Source organism: Mycteria americana, chromosome 2 (assembly GCF_035582795.1).
Source record: "Mycteria americana isolate JAX WOST 10 ecotype Jacksonville Zoo and Gardens chromosome 2, USCA_MyAme_1.0, whole genome shotgun sequence".
NCBI classification, from domain to species: Eukaryota; Metazoa; Chordata; class Aves; order Ciconiiformes; family Ciconiidae; genus Mycteria; species Mycteria americana.
In genome coordinates, this window is record NC_134366.1 from 107350606 (window position 1) to 107364650 (window position 14045).

The following is a 14045-nucleotide window of genomic DNA, read 5'->3' on the forward strand; positions in this document are numbered from 1 at the left end:
ATCGCCAGCTTTTACTGTATCTTTTTTACCGAGTCAACTTTTACATCATTATTTATTCCTGGCTACACTAGTCTTTAAAGAACTCAGTTACCAATAAATGTTGGTAACTTGCCAATTATGACCTGCCAAAATTCAGTTGTTATTTACCTTCCACATAAAAAACACCTTAGTAATCTGAAAGCTGTATTGCTCTTCTTTTGGGGGGGGGGGGGGGGGGGCAGGGAAAGAAACAAAGGGCTTGTGGCAGACTGTATTTCCAAATGGAACGCTATCTACTGAAGTCACTTTCTACAGTATAGTTGGATGCTTATTTATGTGAGCACTTACTGCCACCCTTACCCGTTTTGTGCAAGTGCCTCCCTCAACAGGAGTACAATAACTGTACAAAGCCATCTTATTTCATCCAGTATGAGAATTAAAATAATAATAATAAAAACAGTAATCTAATTGCCTTGAGATGTCAGAAGGATGTCAATGATGAACAGCAACTTCTTAAATCACTCTTAAAACAAAGGGTGCAATTGGATGTTTGCTTATTAAACAATTCACTGTGGTGTCAAGCCTGTAGTATACGTCTGGTTAAGGAAATAGCTCAGAGCTCTTCCATAACAGGACCACACAAAAAAGTTATCATGTAGTTTAAAAGTATACATGTCACTAATATAAATGAAATTATAACACTAATTAAGTCAGTGATCACTATTAAATCCAGACAGATATATGATACTCATAAAAGTTTTTTGTGTATTCAGAAATGATCATGCAATACCATATAGTTTCAAAAGGATAGTTTCTTTACCTTTTTCTTCTTGTCTTTAAACTGCTTTATTAAAGTAATCAAATGCTCCACTAGAAACATGAAATACAATCCTCCAAGTGCTGTAAGTCCCTTCCATGTAGAATCCAGGTAAGTGCTCTCCTCTATACTTTGAAAAACAAGATGTTTGAACATAGAGCCTTTGTTTTGTTCAAGCAGAGGTTTTTCGTGGTGATGGTGATGGTTTCCATGAGACTAAGGGGAGAACCAAATGAAGAAAGTCATTATATTCAAAAGAACCGATAACATAAGAAACAAAAAGTATTGTTCACATTCCATTCCTCAAGTCTGGAGTCCAGACTTGACAATTTTCCTGGGGTAAATGCTCTGGATACAAACTCAAACAAACAATCACAAAGAAATCTGTTGATAGAAAGAAACATTGGAAGGACTGAGAGTGGGCCTGGTATTCACCCTCTCACTGAAGCTACATGCATACTGCTCAATATAAGATGTACAACTGCCCCCACAAAAACTCCTGACACCATCAAGGAAACCACATTTTAAGTAGTAGTCACAGCCAGCACGCCAATTACCTTCCCATCTAAGACAGCTCATAGACGTCAGACACCTTTTTCTACAAGGAACTTAGCAGTAATTTCCTTCTTTAAAGGAAGTCTGACATTCTTCCCCTCCTCACTGGCTACTGATATGCTCAGAATCAAAAAACTTCTGGGACACCTCACTCACACATGTTTAGATTTACATAACCTCACACAGCAAATGCAAAATTAACTGAAAGGAAAAAGAAGAACCCGATGCATTATAGGCAGGGCTCAGAAACCACCACAGGATCTGCAGTCCTTTTTATCCATCTTATCCAATAGCTGGAACAAGTTACGTTGGGGGGGGGTGGGGGGGGGGGGAGACACGTGGGGAGCAGAACAGGGGGAATGTCTAAGAGCTTCAAGAAAGGTAGAAATTTAGCAATCATATTCCAATTTCATTGTCCATATTACATAAAAGCAACATGAAACTCCAAAGTCTATCAAGTAATGTTTTCCCAGGACTTCAGAAATGCTTGATTCTGATAAAAAAAATTACAACGGATAAGCAATCAACATAAGTGGCTGATAACAGAAAATAGTGGATTATCTATTCCACATTTAAAGTGTGTACTGAGCGATTTCCGCTATCTCTAAAGTTCATTAAACTGGAAAAAGAAAATAAAGAGGCAGCATTGCAATAAGTGACTAAAACCATTTATGCAAAATTCTTGCACGCAAGGAACAACGAGTGATTTGGCAGCATATATGACTAAGAACAGGAAATAGATTGAGGGATAATGGTGTAAAGTTCTTACACTGTAAGGACTGTGAAATAATACAAACAGTTCCAAATGGGAAACCTTTCCATCAAATAATCTACCTTACAAGGTTGAGAAATGACTCACCAAATGGGTATTAATTAATAGGGATTAAAATTATCACTAAGAAGTACAGACAGGTGTCAAATTCTCTGCTTTGAGATAATGAAGGAAACAGTAATTAATACTTACATGTGGAAGGAGATGTAAGAAAGCATCTCCGCTCAAAGTCCCCACAGCCAATGCCACAAGAAAACTTAGAAGAAATTTGAAAAATACGCGATTCATCAGCGGTACCAATATAACACCCAGTAAGGAAAGAAAACTGATGACGGAGATGGATATAAAGCCACCAATCCAAGCTGGTAAAAAAAGAAAAAGAAAAAAGTTGCAGGAATAAATAACAGCTGTATGAGATTTTGTTTCCTTAACATTCCTGTTATCAAACACTCCTGATCATTTGATTAATTGGATGTTAACAAATGGTACGCCACAAAGATTTCTCTCTAGACATGGTCAAGTGCCAAAAGAAAATTACAAACTTCTTTCAACTTTGAAATATGTTTCTCAAATTTGTAACCAACATAAATGGGTTTCCAGTAATCTTTTATTCCATGTTAAAAAAACAACCTACCTATTTGCAGAGAGTAACTTTTTGGAGGAGTTTCAGCTTTTTCACTAGTTGCATGGACTATGCAGTATTTGCCATCGATCTGATTAATAAGAGCTGGACAGAGGTAACTAAATTCTGTAGCAGTCAACAATACTTGAGTACCTATTCCATGGGACTGCATCAGTTTTGACGCACTGGAGCACTGTGGAAGGACAGACACATGTCAAAGATTAACCAGAACCAAAATACCATGATATATCTCAAGAGGACTGCACATCCCATTTTAATTGAAATGCAGTGGCACCACATGAAAACAGCCATATCAACGGTAGTTAAAAACTGGTAACAAACCATTTTAGTAAGAACTGTACCTCCACCCTGCTTCTGGCCCAGAAAGCTCGTTTGAGAGTCCTGGTTTGTGAGTCATTTTCAGCACAAGGGGGTGCGATGCTTTGCTGTGCAAATAGAAAAAGCCTAACACTTTTTGCTCAGTTTTAGAGGCCATATAAGGAAGTAGTAAGAAGGTTAAATACCTTTTTATAGAAGTGATTACTATGGAAAGTCTTGTATAGAACATGGTCTGCACATGCTTCCTCCAAGAGGAAGAGTTCCCCATACATACAGTGGGGAACATAAAGAGTTCCCCACTGTACATACGACCTACAGTCTCACTGGGTTTAAATAACAGTAGTACTTCTGCTCCAACTGTGCAGAACACAGGAACAACTTGTGAATTCAGCACCTACAATCATACGCTACACAACACCCACTCCAAATTACCTGGCATGGCTGCACGCATTAACACCCCAGAGAGACACTTGCTTTTTAAAGCCTTTAAGGGAGAAAGATCTGATTGTGCAAGAAAACTGTCTACAACACAACTACAGACTTTATCAGCACTAGTTTTTACTATTTTAAAGTAACAAATAACATTTTGCAGCAATCTTTTTTACAGTTGGTCTCTATATACAATCTTAAAGAAGATGGGGAGGAAGGGGGTTGAAAGAAGAAGGTGCCAGTTACTTCCCTGCAGTTCTACACTATCTGCCATAGGATTATCTAACATTTGTGAGGCAGCTTTGATAAGAATGACAGTATTTTAACTAGATTTCTTTTTACCTTCACCACATTATTAGGAAAACAAGACAGAGTCTGGCTTTAAGGCAGAACAGCAAGTTTTAAATTTGAAGGGTTTTTCATTTTTAGTAATATTTAAAAATAATACATAAATAATAAATATATAAAACCAAGTGTATGCTTATACTTAACGTAAGTACATACTTCTTCTTAGGAAAAATTTAAAAATTAACTAGCTTGCATATATATTTTCCTCTTGAGCTTGTGAACATAATACAACATTCCTTCAACACGTTAAGTTTCAAGGAAAGTTGTTTGTGTGTGTTTTGCTATGAGTACTGTTACACCACAAAGCTTGTACCCAGTTAAATGATAAGCACCTGACAAATAACAACATTCCTGGTGGATCTGGATTCCCAAGAATACAACAGACTCAGTCTCACCTCTTGGGTATTTTGGTTTTTCAGTTTAGAATACAGGTAACTTCCTCCTTCCGATCCCTTTGGAGAAGTATGAGATCCATTTGCTTTGCTGTTAGCAAGCCAACTTGCATTACTGCCACCTGTGACATTAACGGCATTAGAGCTGGTCAGACCTAAACGAGCAATCGGCTTGACTTCTCCAGGTTGCACATTCTGTAATTCCGAGTGGCCATCTGTGGGAGCAGTGATGATAGATGCCGTTATTTCATTAACGGTGTTCTTGCTGCGTACAAAGTTCTGCCGATGTTCTACATTCTCTACTTTATGAGGTTCCTTTGAGTGACTGTTCCTGTGGTCTTTGTTAGCATCAGATTCATGGTTTGGACAAACAGTCTTCTCGGAGTTTTTACTCAACGAAACATGATTATGATGAAGGTGATGATCGTGGTCGTGATCATGGTCTATTTTAATCCTTTTCATTTTATCTATACCTATGTTCTGGAGCAGTTTTCTAAACCCTTCAATCGACAGAGAGTTGTTTTCTCCATAACGATGAAACAGTTCTTGAAGGTGAAACTTCTGTATTAAACCTGCCAAGTCTATATTAACACCAGCTGCCTTTTCTGGAAAAGTTCTCTCCGATGTATGCACTACAGTAGCCGTCTCCACTCCATGATGATAACTTTCACACAGTAGTATGGAAAACGATACAAGGAAAGTGACCGATACTGTACTCTCCATTGCAGCTTCTTTTTAGCAGTGAAAAAAAAAAAATCTAGAAAAAGAAGAAAATGTTAACAGTTTGCATAAGACTGATCACACCTTCCTCTGTAACAGATGTTCATAATTTGCTTAAACAAAAGAAACCGACAACAAACCCTGCTCAAAGTATCAGTGCAGTAAGAGAAGAGCCGTTTACATTTCTTACACATTCAGCATTTTTCCCAGATAGGTGGCCTCAGGCGGCAGGAGATGAAGCTGCGTACCACAGTGAGGTCACTGGGGGTAAACGCCCCCCAGGTGCAAGCTTACCTTTGTTTAGCTTGGCCCGAGCCAGTTTTCTAACACAAGGTAAACAATGAGAGCATCCTCAAGGGTGCACCAACTGAGTTCTAGGTTAGGCTTTTCTTGTGCTTAAAAGAAGCCTTATAATTTCACTCTTAGCAAGGAATAAGTAGTATAAGTTATATATTCCCGCCTAAAAATCAAAATTCCCAACCTTCCATCACTGGATTTCCCAGAGCTCTTGGCAAGCCAGCAGTGTGAGTTTGCAGCACTCCACAAAAAGTATTTTTTTTTAAGCTGTCACGTTCTGCCTGTGTTTTAACACTGCCATCGTACGGCTCCTTTCGCTAGGCAGGCACCCCGCTGCTGTGGACCAAATGTTCACAAGCATGAGCGTTTCTGTGTTTTATTCCGTAAGTGCTCTAGCAAGGCGATGAATTAACTGATATTTAGGCTGCGTGCAGGCCTATGTCAGAGGGCTGCCTCAGCCCTTTTTCGGGGAGACACACAGAGCATAACGTAATGCAGACAACTTCACCGTCTCCTGCAAGATTATCATCAGCCTTAAAAACGCAGCACCGCCACCGGGTCGCGCAGGAGCCGCGGCAGTCCCCGCTGCACATCGCACCGGAGGCAGGCGGCGTCCCCAAAGACCCGCGCTCCACAGAGCGCCGAGGCTGCGGCCGGGCCCGGCCCGCGGCCCCCGGCGAGCTCAGGGCGGGAGGGGCGGCCCCGGCCCCGGCGCTTTCCGGGCCGCGTGGGACCGCTACCCGCGGCTGCCAGCGCACACCGGGGGCGGGGACGAGCGCAGCCCCGCGGCGATGCAGCCGCCGGCTCGGCTCGGCTCGGCCCGGCCCAGCCCAGCCCCGCCTCACCCGGCGGCGGTTCCAGCGGCCCGGCCCACCCCACCGCCACGCGGCTAACCGGCTCCTGCCCGACCGTGAGGCGCACACGGCCGCCCCGCAGCCTGCCCGCCGCCGCGGGATGATGGTGATGGAGGAGGAGGAGGAGGAGGAGGAGGAGGAGGAGGAGGAATTTACCTCGCCCGCCGCCGGGACGGGCCCCGCCGCCGCCGGACCGTTCCCCCGCCGCTGTCCACGCGCGCACGCCGGCCACTCCCTGCCCCGCTTCCCTTCCTCTTCCGGGTACGGCGGCCGTCACGCGTCTCCCCGGCGGCCAACGGAGAAGCGGGGCGGGCGTCACGTGGGGACGGCGGAGCGCGTGGCGGCGGCGGCCGGGGGGGTGGCTTCGACGCCGGCTGGAGCCGTCCCCGGCGCTGTGAGGGCGGCGGGAAGGAGGGTGGCGGGAAGGCCCCGCCGCCCCCCCATCTGCCGCCGCCGCCCCTCGCAGGGCGGGTGCTTTGCGGGAGGGGGTGGTGGGCGCTGCTCCCGGGTCCCGGGGTCTGTACGGGCTTGCAAGGGCCGCCTGGCCCAGCCCAGCCCCGGGAGGGGGGACCCGGAGGAACTGTGCCAGCTGGGGAAGGGCAAAGCAGGTGAGAGTCCGCGGTAGGGAGGAGGTGACCCGTGAGGAAGGCTGAATCCCGAGAGGGTCCTTATAGCGAAAACACTGAAATTTGGATTTAGTGTCGTTTGGAAGATGGCGGTTCGTTGGGAGGGGTGAAATACTCCCAAGAGAATTAAAATCAGCTGTAGAAGAGAGTAAGAGGAATACTACCTGAAAACACAAGTCATTCTGGGCTTGCAGCCATGGTTTCGGTGAACATGCTGGGTGTGGTAGCATCCCTTAGAGTCTTGGAAAGGGTTTTGTACCAGGATTCCCAGTCTTGAAAAGAGTATGTGTGTGGGCAAGCAAGTACTGGAAGTGGACTGACTGGTTGTAAACAAGGGGTGCAGGTAGATGGGAAGCAATGCTGCTTTTTGATGACGTCCACTAGGGTATTGCAGTGAGCCCTGTTTGGTTGAACCTATCGTTATAATTAATGATCTGGCAGAAGAAAGCTGCACTCTGTGCACGAGTGGTCAAAGAGCCAGTAAGAAAGGACTGAGATGGCCTTGGAGAAAGGCTTGAAACTTGCTGAAAACATGTTGCTTTCTCCTGAATAGGCATACTGTATTTTTCAAATGTTGCTTTGCAGTACGACTTTTCTTAACTGGCCATAACCCCATGACCGCTGTATGTCCCAGGCATAGGCTCTCTTGCATTTCCTCTTTTTTTCTCCACCACTTCCAGAGTTTTACTTTCTACCATCACATTGATTAATACTGCTAGTACAGTGCGTGCAGTTCTGCTTACCCATCCCAGCTGGCTTTGGAATTTGGCCTCTCTTGTGTGATCGATTGCCAAGGTTTTTTAGTTTGCTGGAGTGTGAAGGCAGCACTGAATCCTGCCCTAGGATCTGGCTTTACTGACGGCTCCTGAATGTTACACCAGCGACTTAAATTTAACATCCAAACCATTCTCAGCCATCTTTCTCCTTCTGCTGTCTGCTGCTCTTGACAGTACCACCTTGCTCGCCAGTCAGGAGGTGACAGATGTATCTTCTTTATGCCTAATACCTCCAACTCTCTGACTGAATTAAACCTCTTTGAGTTCAGCTGACTGAAGGACAGAAGGGAAGTATGTGTTGTGAACAACTCCAGAAACAGAGAGCAACATATCAGAAGTTTATGGATTTATTCCATGCACTAGCTTTTGAAGTATTGAAAAAATATTGTGTCCCTCAGCCTTACTCTTTTTTTTTTTTCTTTCCTGGAGGAAGAGGGGGAGGCTATAAAATGCAGGAGTGGGTGGGTTTTTTTTCTTTAATGCTAGTTCATTTTGCATGAATATTGTTTCCCAGATGCCTTTCTAATATTTCAGTAACACAACATTTATGCCTAAGATGCTAATGTTAGGCATTTGATTGTTGTAAATTGTGGGTTTTTTAATCTTTTCGAATTACAGCTGCTAAATGATGGAGCCTGTTTTTCTAGCCTCTTGAATGCATCCACTGGCTCCGCCTGTTTCATTGTGTCAAATCTGCAGTTTCCTCTCGCATCTTGTCAAGGTCATTTACAGATCTAAGTGTCAGAGCTTAGGTCACACAGAACTGGTCTTCAGTGATAAAATGCAATCTTTTTTTTATTTTTTAAATTTTATTTTAATTTTAGTAGTTAACACACGTCAGCTAAGCAAAAAGAACCCATGCTGGTAAAAACAATCTACCTGAAAAACTTATTTGCAGTAAAACTTGAGGTCAGATCTGTTTTATGGTACCAGAATTTATTTCAGTAAGTTTATCTCGTGGTAAAATTAAAGCACTTTAGTAATTTTGGCTCTTTCTGTTATCCAGTGACTTAGTCTGAATACATGTCCAGCCATGAGCTCTGGAGTAGGTGTGATCACATAAAACAAGGGTCTTGGTGTTCCTTGTGGATGGTTTAATGAATGTATAAAAATCTCCCAACCTGTGGACAAACAGGAAGCATTATTTAGAGAGTCAGTAGAGAGCAAACCGGGAAGCGGTTCGACTGCTGTCTTAATCTGTCATGGGACTGCATCTTAAGTACAGCATGTAGCTCCAGGCCTCTATTTCAAAAACGGTATGTTGGGAATTGAAAAGATCATCCTCATTGGGATTTTTTGTTTATTTTTTTCTGTTCAGAAGGGCTTTTCAGGAGGTGACAGCCTTAGCTTGGAAAAGAGATGAATGAGGAAGAATATGATGGAAGTAGAAACGTTTATGAAATAATACCATCTGCTTAACTGTTGCAACTAGCATTCCCCAAAAATTTCTTGATTGCTTTGCTGAGTATGTGTCAGGGCAAATGCTTTAAAACGTACCACTTTGGGACCAGTAAGGAGCTGGCTGTTCATGCAGTTCTAGTTTTTTTGCTTGCAATTGCTATCTATTGCAAGGCTTCATCACAAATGTGTTGTATGAGCCCAACGTTACACACTTAACAGAGGTGATGATGAGTAAGTGGGCAGGGAAGTGGTCCTGAGCATGATGCTGAGAGCCACTCTGCTGTGGTCCACCCCTGAAAATTTATTGAGATTTGGAAAGTTTAATATTTCCTTGCCTTTTAACTTTTCATTGAGAACAGCTATGTGATTAGAAATATTAAATGTCGTACAAAATCAATGAAAACTCTGAGAGTTACAAAAATATTTGTTTTAAACCACAAAGCTGTTACCACACAATTTCTGGACAGGTGTAACCTTACACAAAACTCCCATGTTTTTTCTTTAAAATCTCCAGTAATCCTTTTATTCTACTAACAGCATTTCACAATTGTAAAGAAATCCCCGAAGCAGCAATTACTTCTGTTATTGTTCCAGTAGGTTCTTCTCTCCAATACCATACTGAACAACTAGTTAGCAATTGCGTATTTGATGGTGTTATAGTCTTTAAGTCCTAAAGATATATTTTAATGTAGCAATGTCCTTAGTTCATGTGTGTTCTATGTTGCTTTTCAAAATACTTAGAATTATATCTGGAAAACAATAGTATTACTAGTTATGTCTGCTGAGTGGCTGCAGATTTTCAGCAACCTACAAGTTGAGTTTTGGAGTTTTTTTCATTAGCATGTGTACAGAGCAGTCGTTCCTTAAGTAGCAAAACATATATAAACATACATCCTTCAACAGAGATGCTAACAAGCAGTACACAAGTCCTTCTGTACGAATCTCCAGGACCTTCTGCTATGCTCCCGTCTCTCTTTAGTGGCTCATTCTCATGTCCAACAAATTCTTTTCCATCTCAGAAATGGAGAGGTTTTAACAAAAGAAACAATTATTGGGAAGCTGCGCAGCAAGAGCATTAGATCCTTTTGTGCTGTGCGTAGCTGCACAAATGCCCGGGGAAGCACTAACTGCCAGGGTAAGGCTTTGGCTTGTATAATTTTCTTACAAATCTTGGCTATAGTCATGGCATTTCAATTTAGACCTGTTTACAAATAATTTCTAAAGAATAAGCCTTGAAATGATTAAAATAGTAAAGAATAGACATAAAATATTAAAGTTGTGCTATTTTTTCCCCACAGAACATCTTTTACCTTTAGCCCGATCCATCAGTTATTGAAGTCAGTGGAAAAACTGCTAATTTGAACATGTGATCACCAGGTATTTATAAACCAAGAACTTCACAGTTTGAGTCTGTTGCTGTTCTTGTTTTCAGTAATTTTGATTGTATTTTGTGTTCTTCAGTGCTTATGATGTATCTAGAATATCAGTATTGAAAATAATTTGTAAATTGTTATGCTTTGCTTGATAATGTAACAATAACACAGAAAAGTATCTTAGTGTAAGCTGTACATGATGTGATCAGAGGCTCATTGCCATGAGCACAGAGGAGCAGTGAGAGGCAGTGAAACTCCAGTGACCTAGTCAGGGAAACCATCCTGACCTGGACCTGGGGCTGTCAAAGGGCGGGGATCAGCCTCATGTCCAAGTGTGAAACTCGCCAGATGAGTCAATGGAAGAGGCTCCCTCTGTCACTACAGACACCCAGTCACCCTGAGAGGGACATTGGAGTCATCATGGGATGCAGAGGTAGAGATTCTTGGGATTGTGCAAGACTTACTATAAAATGTTTAGGGGAAGGACCAAGGTGGGGAAAAGGAGGATCAAGGTGATTTGAGGAGGAACAAATGTGAGAAGATGGGGAAGAGGTGACAAAAGGAGCCAGTTGCAAGGCTGCTGGTCAGTACGCTTCTCTGGCCATGCCCTGTATGTGATCACTGCTGCTTGTCCAGTCTTGCTACTGAACTCCATTTGTAACTGTTTTCATGGGTGAGGGTCTGTCTGTTCTGTGTGGATGGACATCTAAGTGCCAGCGACTGGAGAGGGGACCGGCGGTCACAGGGGCCCATGCTTCTGTGATACCAGCAGCTGGAAAGACTGGAGTGTGTGGAGGTCTGAGTGCCAGCAGCTGGACAGAGGGCCAAGCGTCATAGGTGTCTGTGTGGCAGCAACTGGAGAGACTGGAGCGCATGCATATTGTGTGGATGTGTACATCAGTGTCTGTAATTGCTAATGAACATTAAGCTGGACTAGCAGGCTAGTAGGATAAGAGGCTTGGGAGCCAAGTACTGGAGCATCCATAAGCCTGGGCTGCATACTGGAGAGACCAGAGCACCCTGAGTGTTGGCTATGGGAGGAACCAGGAGGTCCAAGCTGGCTGTCGGAAGGATCCATGGGATCAGGGCACCAGCTGCAAGAAAGCCTGTTTGTGTGTGCCTTTGTGCATGAAGCGACTGTCAGACCAGGGGATTCAGGGGCCAGGTACTAGATTGACTAAGGCCAGTTAGCAGAGAGAGTCATAGTGTGTGTGTCAGTGTGTGCACATGCACCAGGGGGTCTGGGTGCCAGCAACCCGTGTGGGGCTACGGGCCTCAGGGGCTTATATGTCTGGATGCCAGCAACTGGAGACACCAGAGGATCCAGCAGGCAGTTACTGGACAGATGGAGTGTCTAAGAGCAGCTGCTGGAGGGATTTGTATTGTATCCACGTATGTGTTCCTTGCTAACGGGCTTTCATCCTAATCAGCCAGACAGGGGAACAGGATGTGGCTGCTGGTGCTGTTGGTGATTGTGTGAGGGCTGCCTCTTCTGTCTGTGTATCTGTGTGGCCGGCCAGCCGCATGCGCGCGCGCGTGTGTGTGTGCGTGCGTGTGTGTGTGTACTGTGTGCATCTCCACCTATTGAGAAAACATGCTGTAGTGTCCTCGCTACTGACTGGACCCAGGGCAGTGGCAGCCTGGCCTTTACTGGGCAACAAGGTTCGGTAACCTCTAGTAATTATTGTTATTTGGGTATTGTGGTGGTATTAGATCTAGACACAGAAAGGCTGAGTTTTCAGGAAGGAAAAGAGTATAAGCAGCAGCAAAGTATACTAGAAAAGAATACGGAGAAAATGAGTAAGGAAAAAAAAAACACTCCAGAGAGACCTATTCAGAATTATAGAACAATGCACTTTGTTATATAGCAAGACTATATATATACAATATATACAATATACACAATACAATAATATATAATAATTTTATACATTATTGTAAATGCTATTGACTGGAAGATGCTGAAGGAAGAGAGTAAGAGCATTTATTCATGCACGGCATGCTTTTAAGTAGCATAAGTTATTACATATCTTCACAGGGGAATCTACAACATAATTACAAGGTATCCCAGGATGGAGATTCTGTTCCTTTGTGCCATAGGAATATAATAGTTAAAGTGTCTGAGGACAGTTTATCATCTGGAGCTTAGAGATTTTATTTACTTCTAAAAGTTGCCAAAGAGATTCTGCATCATAGAACATGCACGTTTTACACGTCTAAAACACAGGGGTAACAATTCTTTCATCAACAAATTTCTGCTTAATTAGAAAAAGTTATATTTGAAAAACACAGAAACAATAGCTTCCTCATTTGTCTCTTCCTTTTTTCCTCATTTGGTTGCATAGATAGAAGCCTGAATCTCAAATGCCCTGGTTCAGTCAGCAAAGGTGGGCTGCAAATCTTACTGGGATGGCATTGAGCTTTTTGGCTCAGGTAAAGAAGTGAAGGCAATGAGTGTCAACAATGCAACATTCCCTTGGTAATGAGAAAATTGACGGCGAAGACTGATGGTCATGGTAGCAGCATATTCTCTCCAGTTTTAGGTGCAGTGTCCTGTAAAAAGGATGTTGCACTAGGATGACCTCTGTTGGGGCTCTTTTATTTGGGCTGAACACAGTACTGGATTTATGGCTGGCTACCTTTCTCTTTGACAGAGTTTGCTCCTTTTTTGCACCCTGCTTTGCTTTGTCATAACAGAAAAATGATGCCACTTTCATTTGTGTATGTTGAAAATAGATTGTAATAATGGAAGTCATAGTTTCTTAATGTACTGTTCAAATAAATTTTTAGTGTTCATGTTACTTTGCAGAGCTAGGAGAGTTAAGAGCTGGATTCAAAAAGCATATATGAGCACAGCAGTTTTTCCTGTATTTTAGGCTCTCTCCTGGATACAGAAGATAATCGGAAGGCATGCATTTGGGAAGTTGTCTTTCTGATCTCAAGTTTAAAATCAAAGTTTTCATACCCAAATGCCTTTGAAATCACTGAAGCTAATGGATACTCAGCATCTCAGAATCTAAGGCCGCTTATTTACATTCTTCAGTCTGGATCTAGAGTTCCCATGCTGTTTTAAAAGGTTGTCTTTAATGAATACTGTAAGCTTAAATTCAGATCAGTAAAGCTTTTATGACTGCAATTAAGGTAATAGTTGAAGCAAACCTGTTCTGACACAAGGGCTAGATCACAGGTGCAGATGTTTACTATATAATCTATACATTAAAATGATTGCAATATTTCTCTCTGGCACTTTCTGGAAAGAAGTAGCAGTGCATGTGTTGGGTAGGTCTTGGGACATGCCACACCTGCTTGTTTATGTTCTGCAGAATAGATAGTGTCCAAAATGCATTGTACTAATGGTACACAACTAGATAAACTCTAAAACTGCATGTAGCACTTCTAAAACTCTAGGTATGCTACACCTCTGCAACTACTTAGCATATGCTAAGTAGGTTTCTAGATGCCTAGCAGCCCAGCTGTAATGTTCAGGACTTCCTGTAACATTTCTAGTAGGAAAAAGGAGGTGTGGGTAGGAGACCTGTTGTTGGCCTCAAGACTTGCCTGTTTTGATAAACTGGTACTGTGATGTCTTCACTCTTGTTAAATTATTGTTGTTTTCACGTGCGCTTGTTTCAAAACTATGATAAAAAAAATAACCTCATACAGCATATGACAGATGCCACAATAATGTTTAGGATTATTGTCATTCTGGTTTCTTCTGGCTGGTATGTATTAAATTTGGATGGTA

General features: G+C 42.8%; 1 protein-coding gene and 1 long non-coding RNA gene across 4 annotated transcripts in view; one reads left to right on the forward strand and one right to left on the reverse strand.

Moving 5' to 3' along the window:
- Positions 1-6406, reverse strand: part of SLC39A6 (solute carrier family 39 member 6) — a 19372-nt gene extending 12966 nt beyond the window's left edge. The window contains exons 1-6 of one of the 2 annotated variants that reach the window (XM_075494183.1): positions 6281-6386; positions 5455-5606; positions 4257-5010; positions 2758-2938; positions 2316-2485; positions 800-1012 (exon numbers count right to left, since the gene is read on the reverse strand). In XM_075494183.1, coding sequence (XP_075350298.1) covers positions 800-1012; positions 2316-2485; positions 2758-2938; positions 4257-4976 — 1284 coding nt within the window. In that variant the 5' untranslated portion in view covers positions 4977-5010; positions 5455-5606; positions 6281-6386. Of the gene's footprint in view, positions 1-799; positions 1013-2315; positions 2486-2757; positions 2939-4256; positions 5011-5454; positions 5607-6280 lie in introns of both variants that reach the window. The other variant, XM_075494182.1, reaches the window with a different exon arrangement.
- Positions 6266-14045, forward strand: part of LOC142405959 (uncharacterized) — a 26854-nt gene continuing 19074 nt past the window's right edge. The window contains exons 1-2 of one of the 2 annotated variants that reach the window (XR_012774402.1): positions 6266-6385; positions 10226-10304. This is a non-coding gene — a long non-coding RNA (uncharacterized LOC142405959). Of the gene's footprint in view, positions 6386-6921; positions 7094-10225; positions 10305-14045 lie in introns of those variants that run through there. The other variant, XR_012774403.1, reaches the window with a different exon arrangement.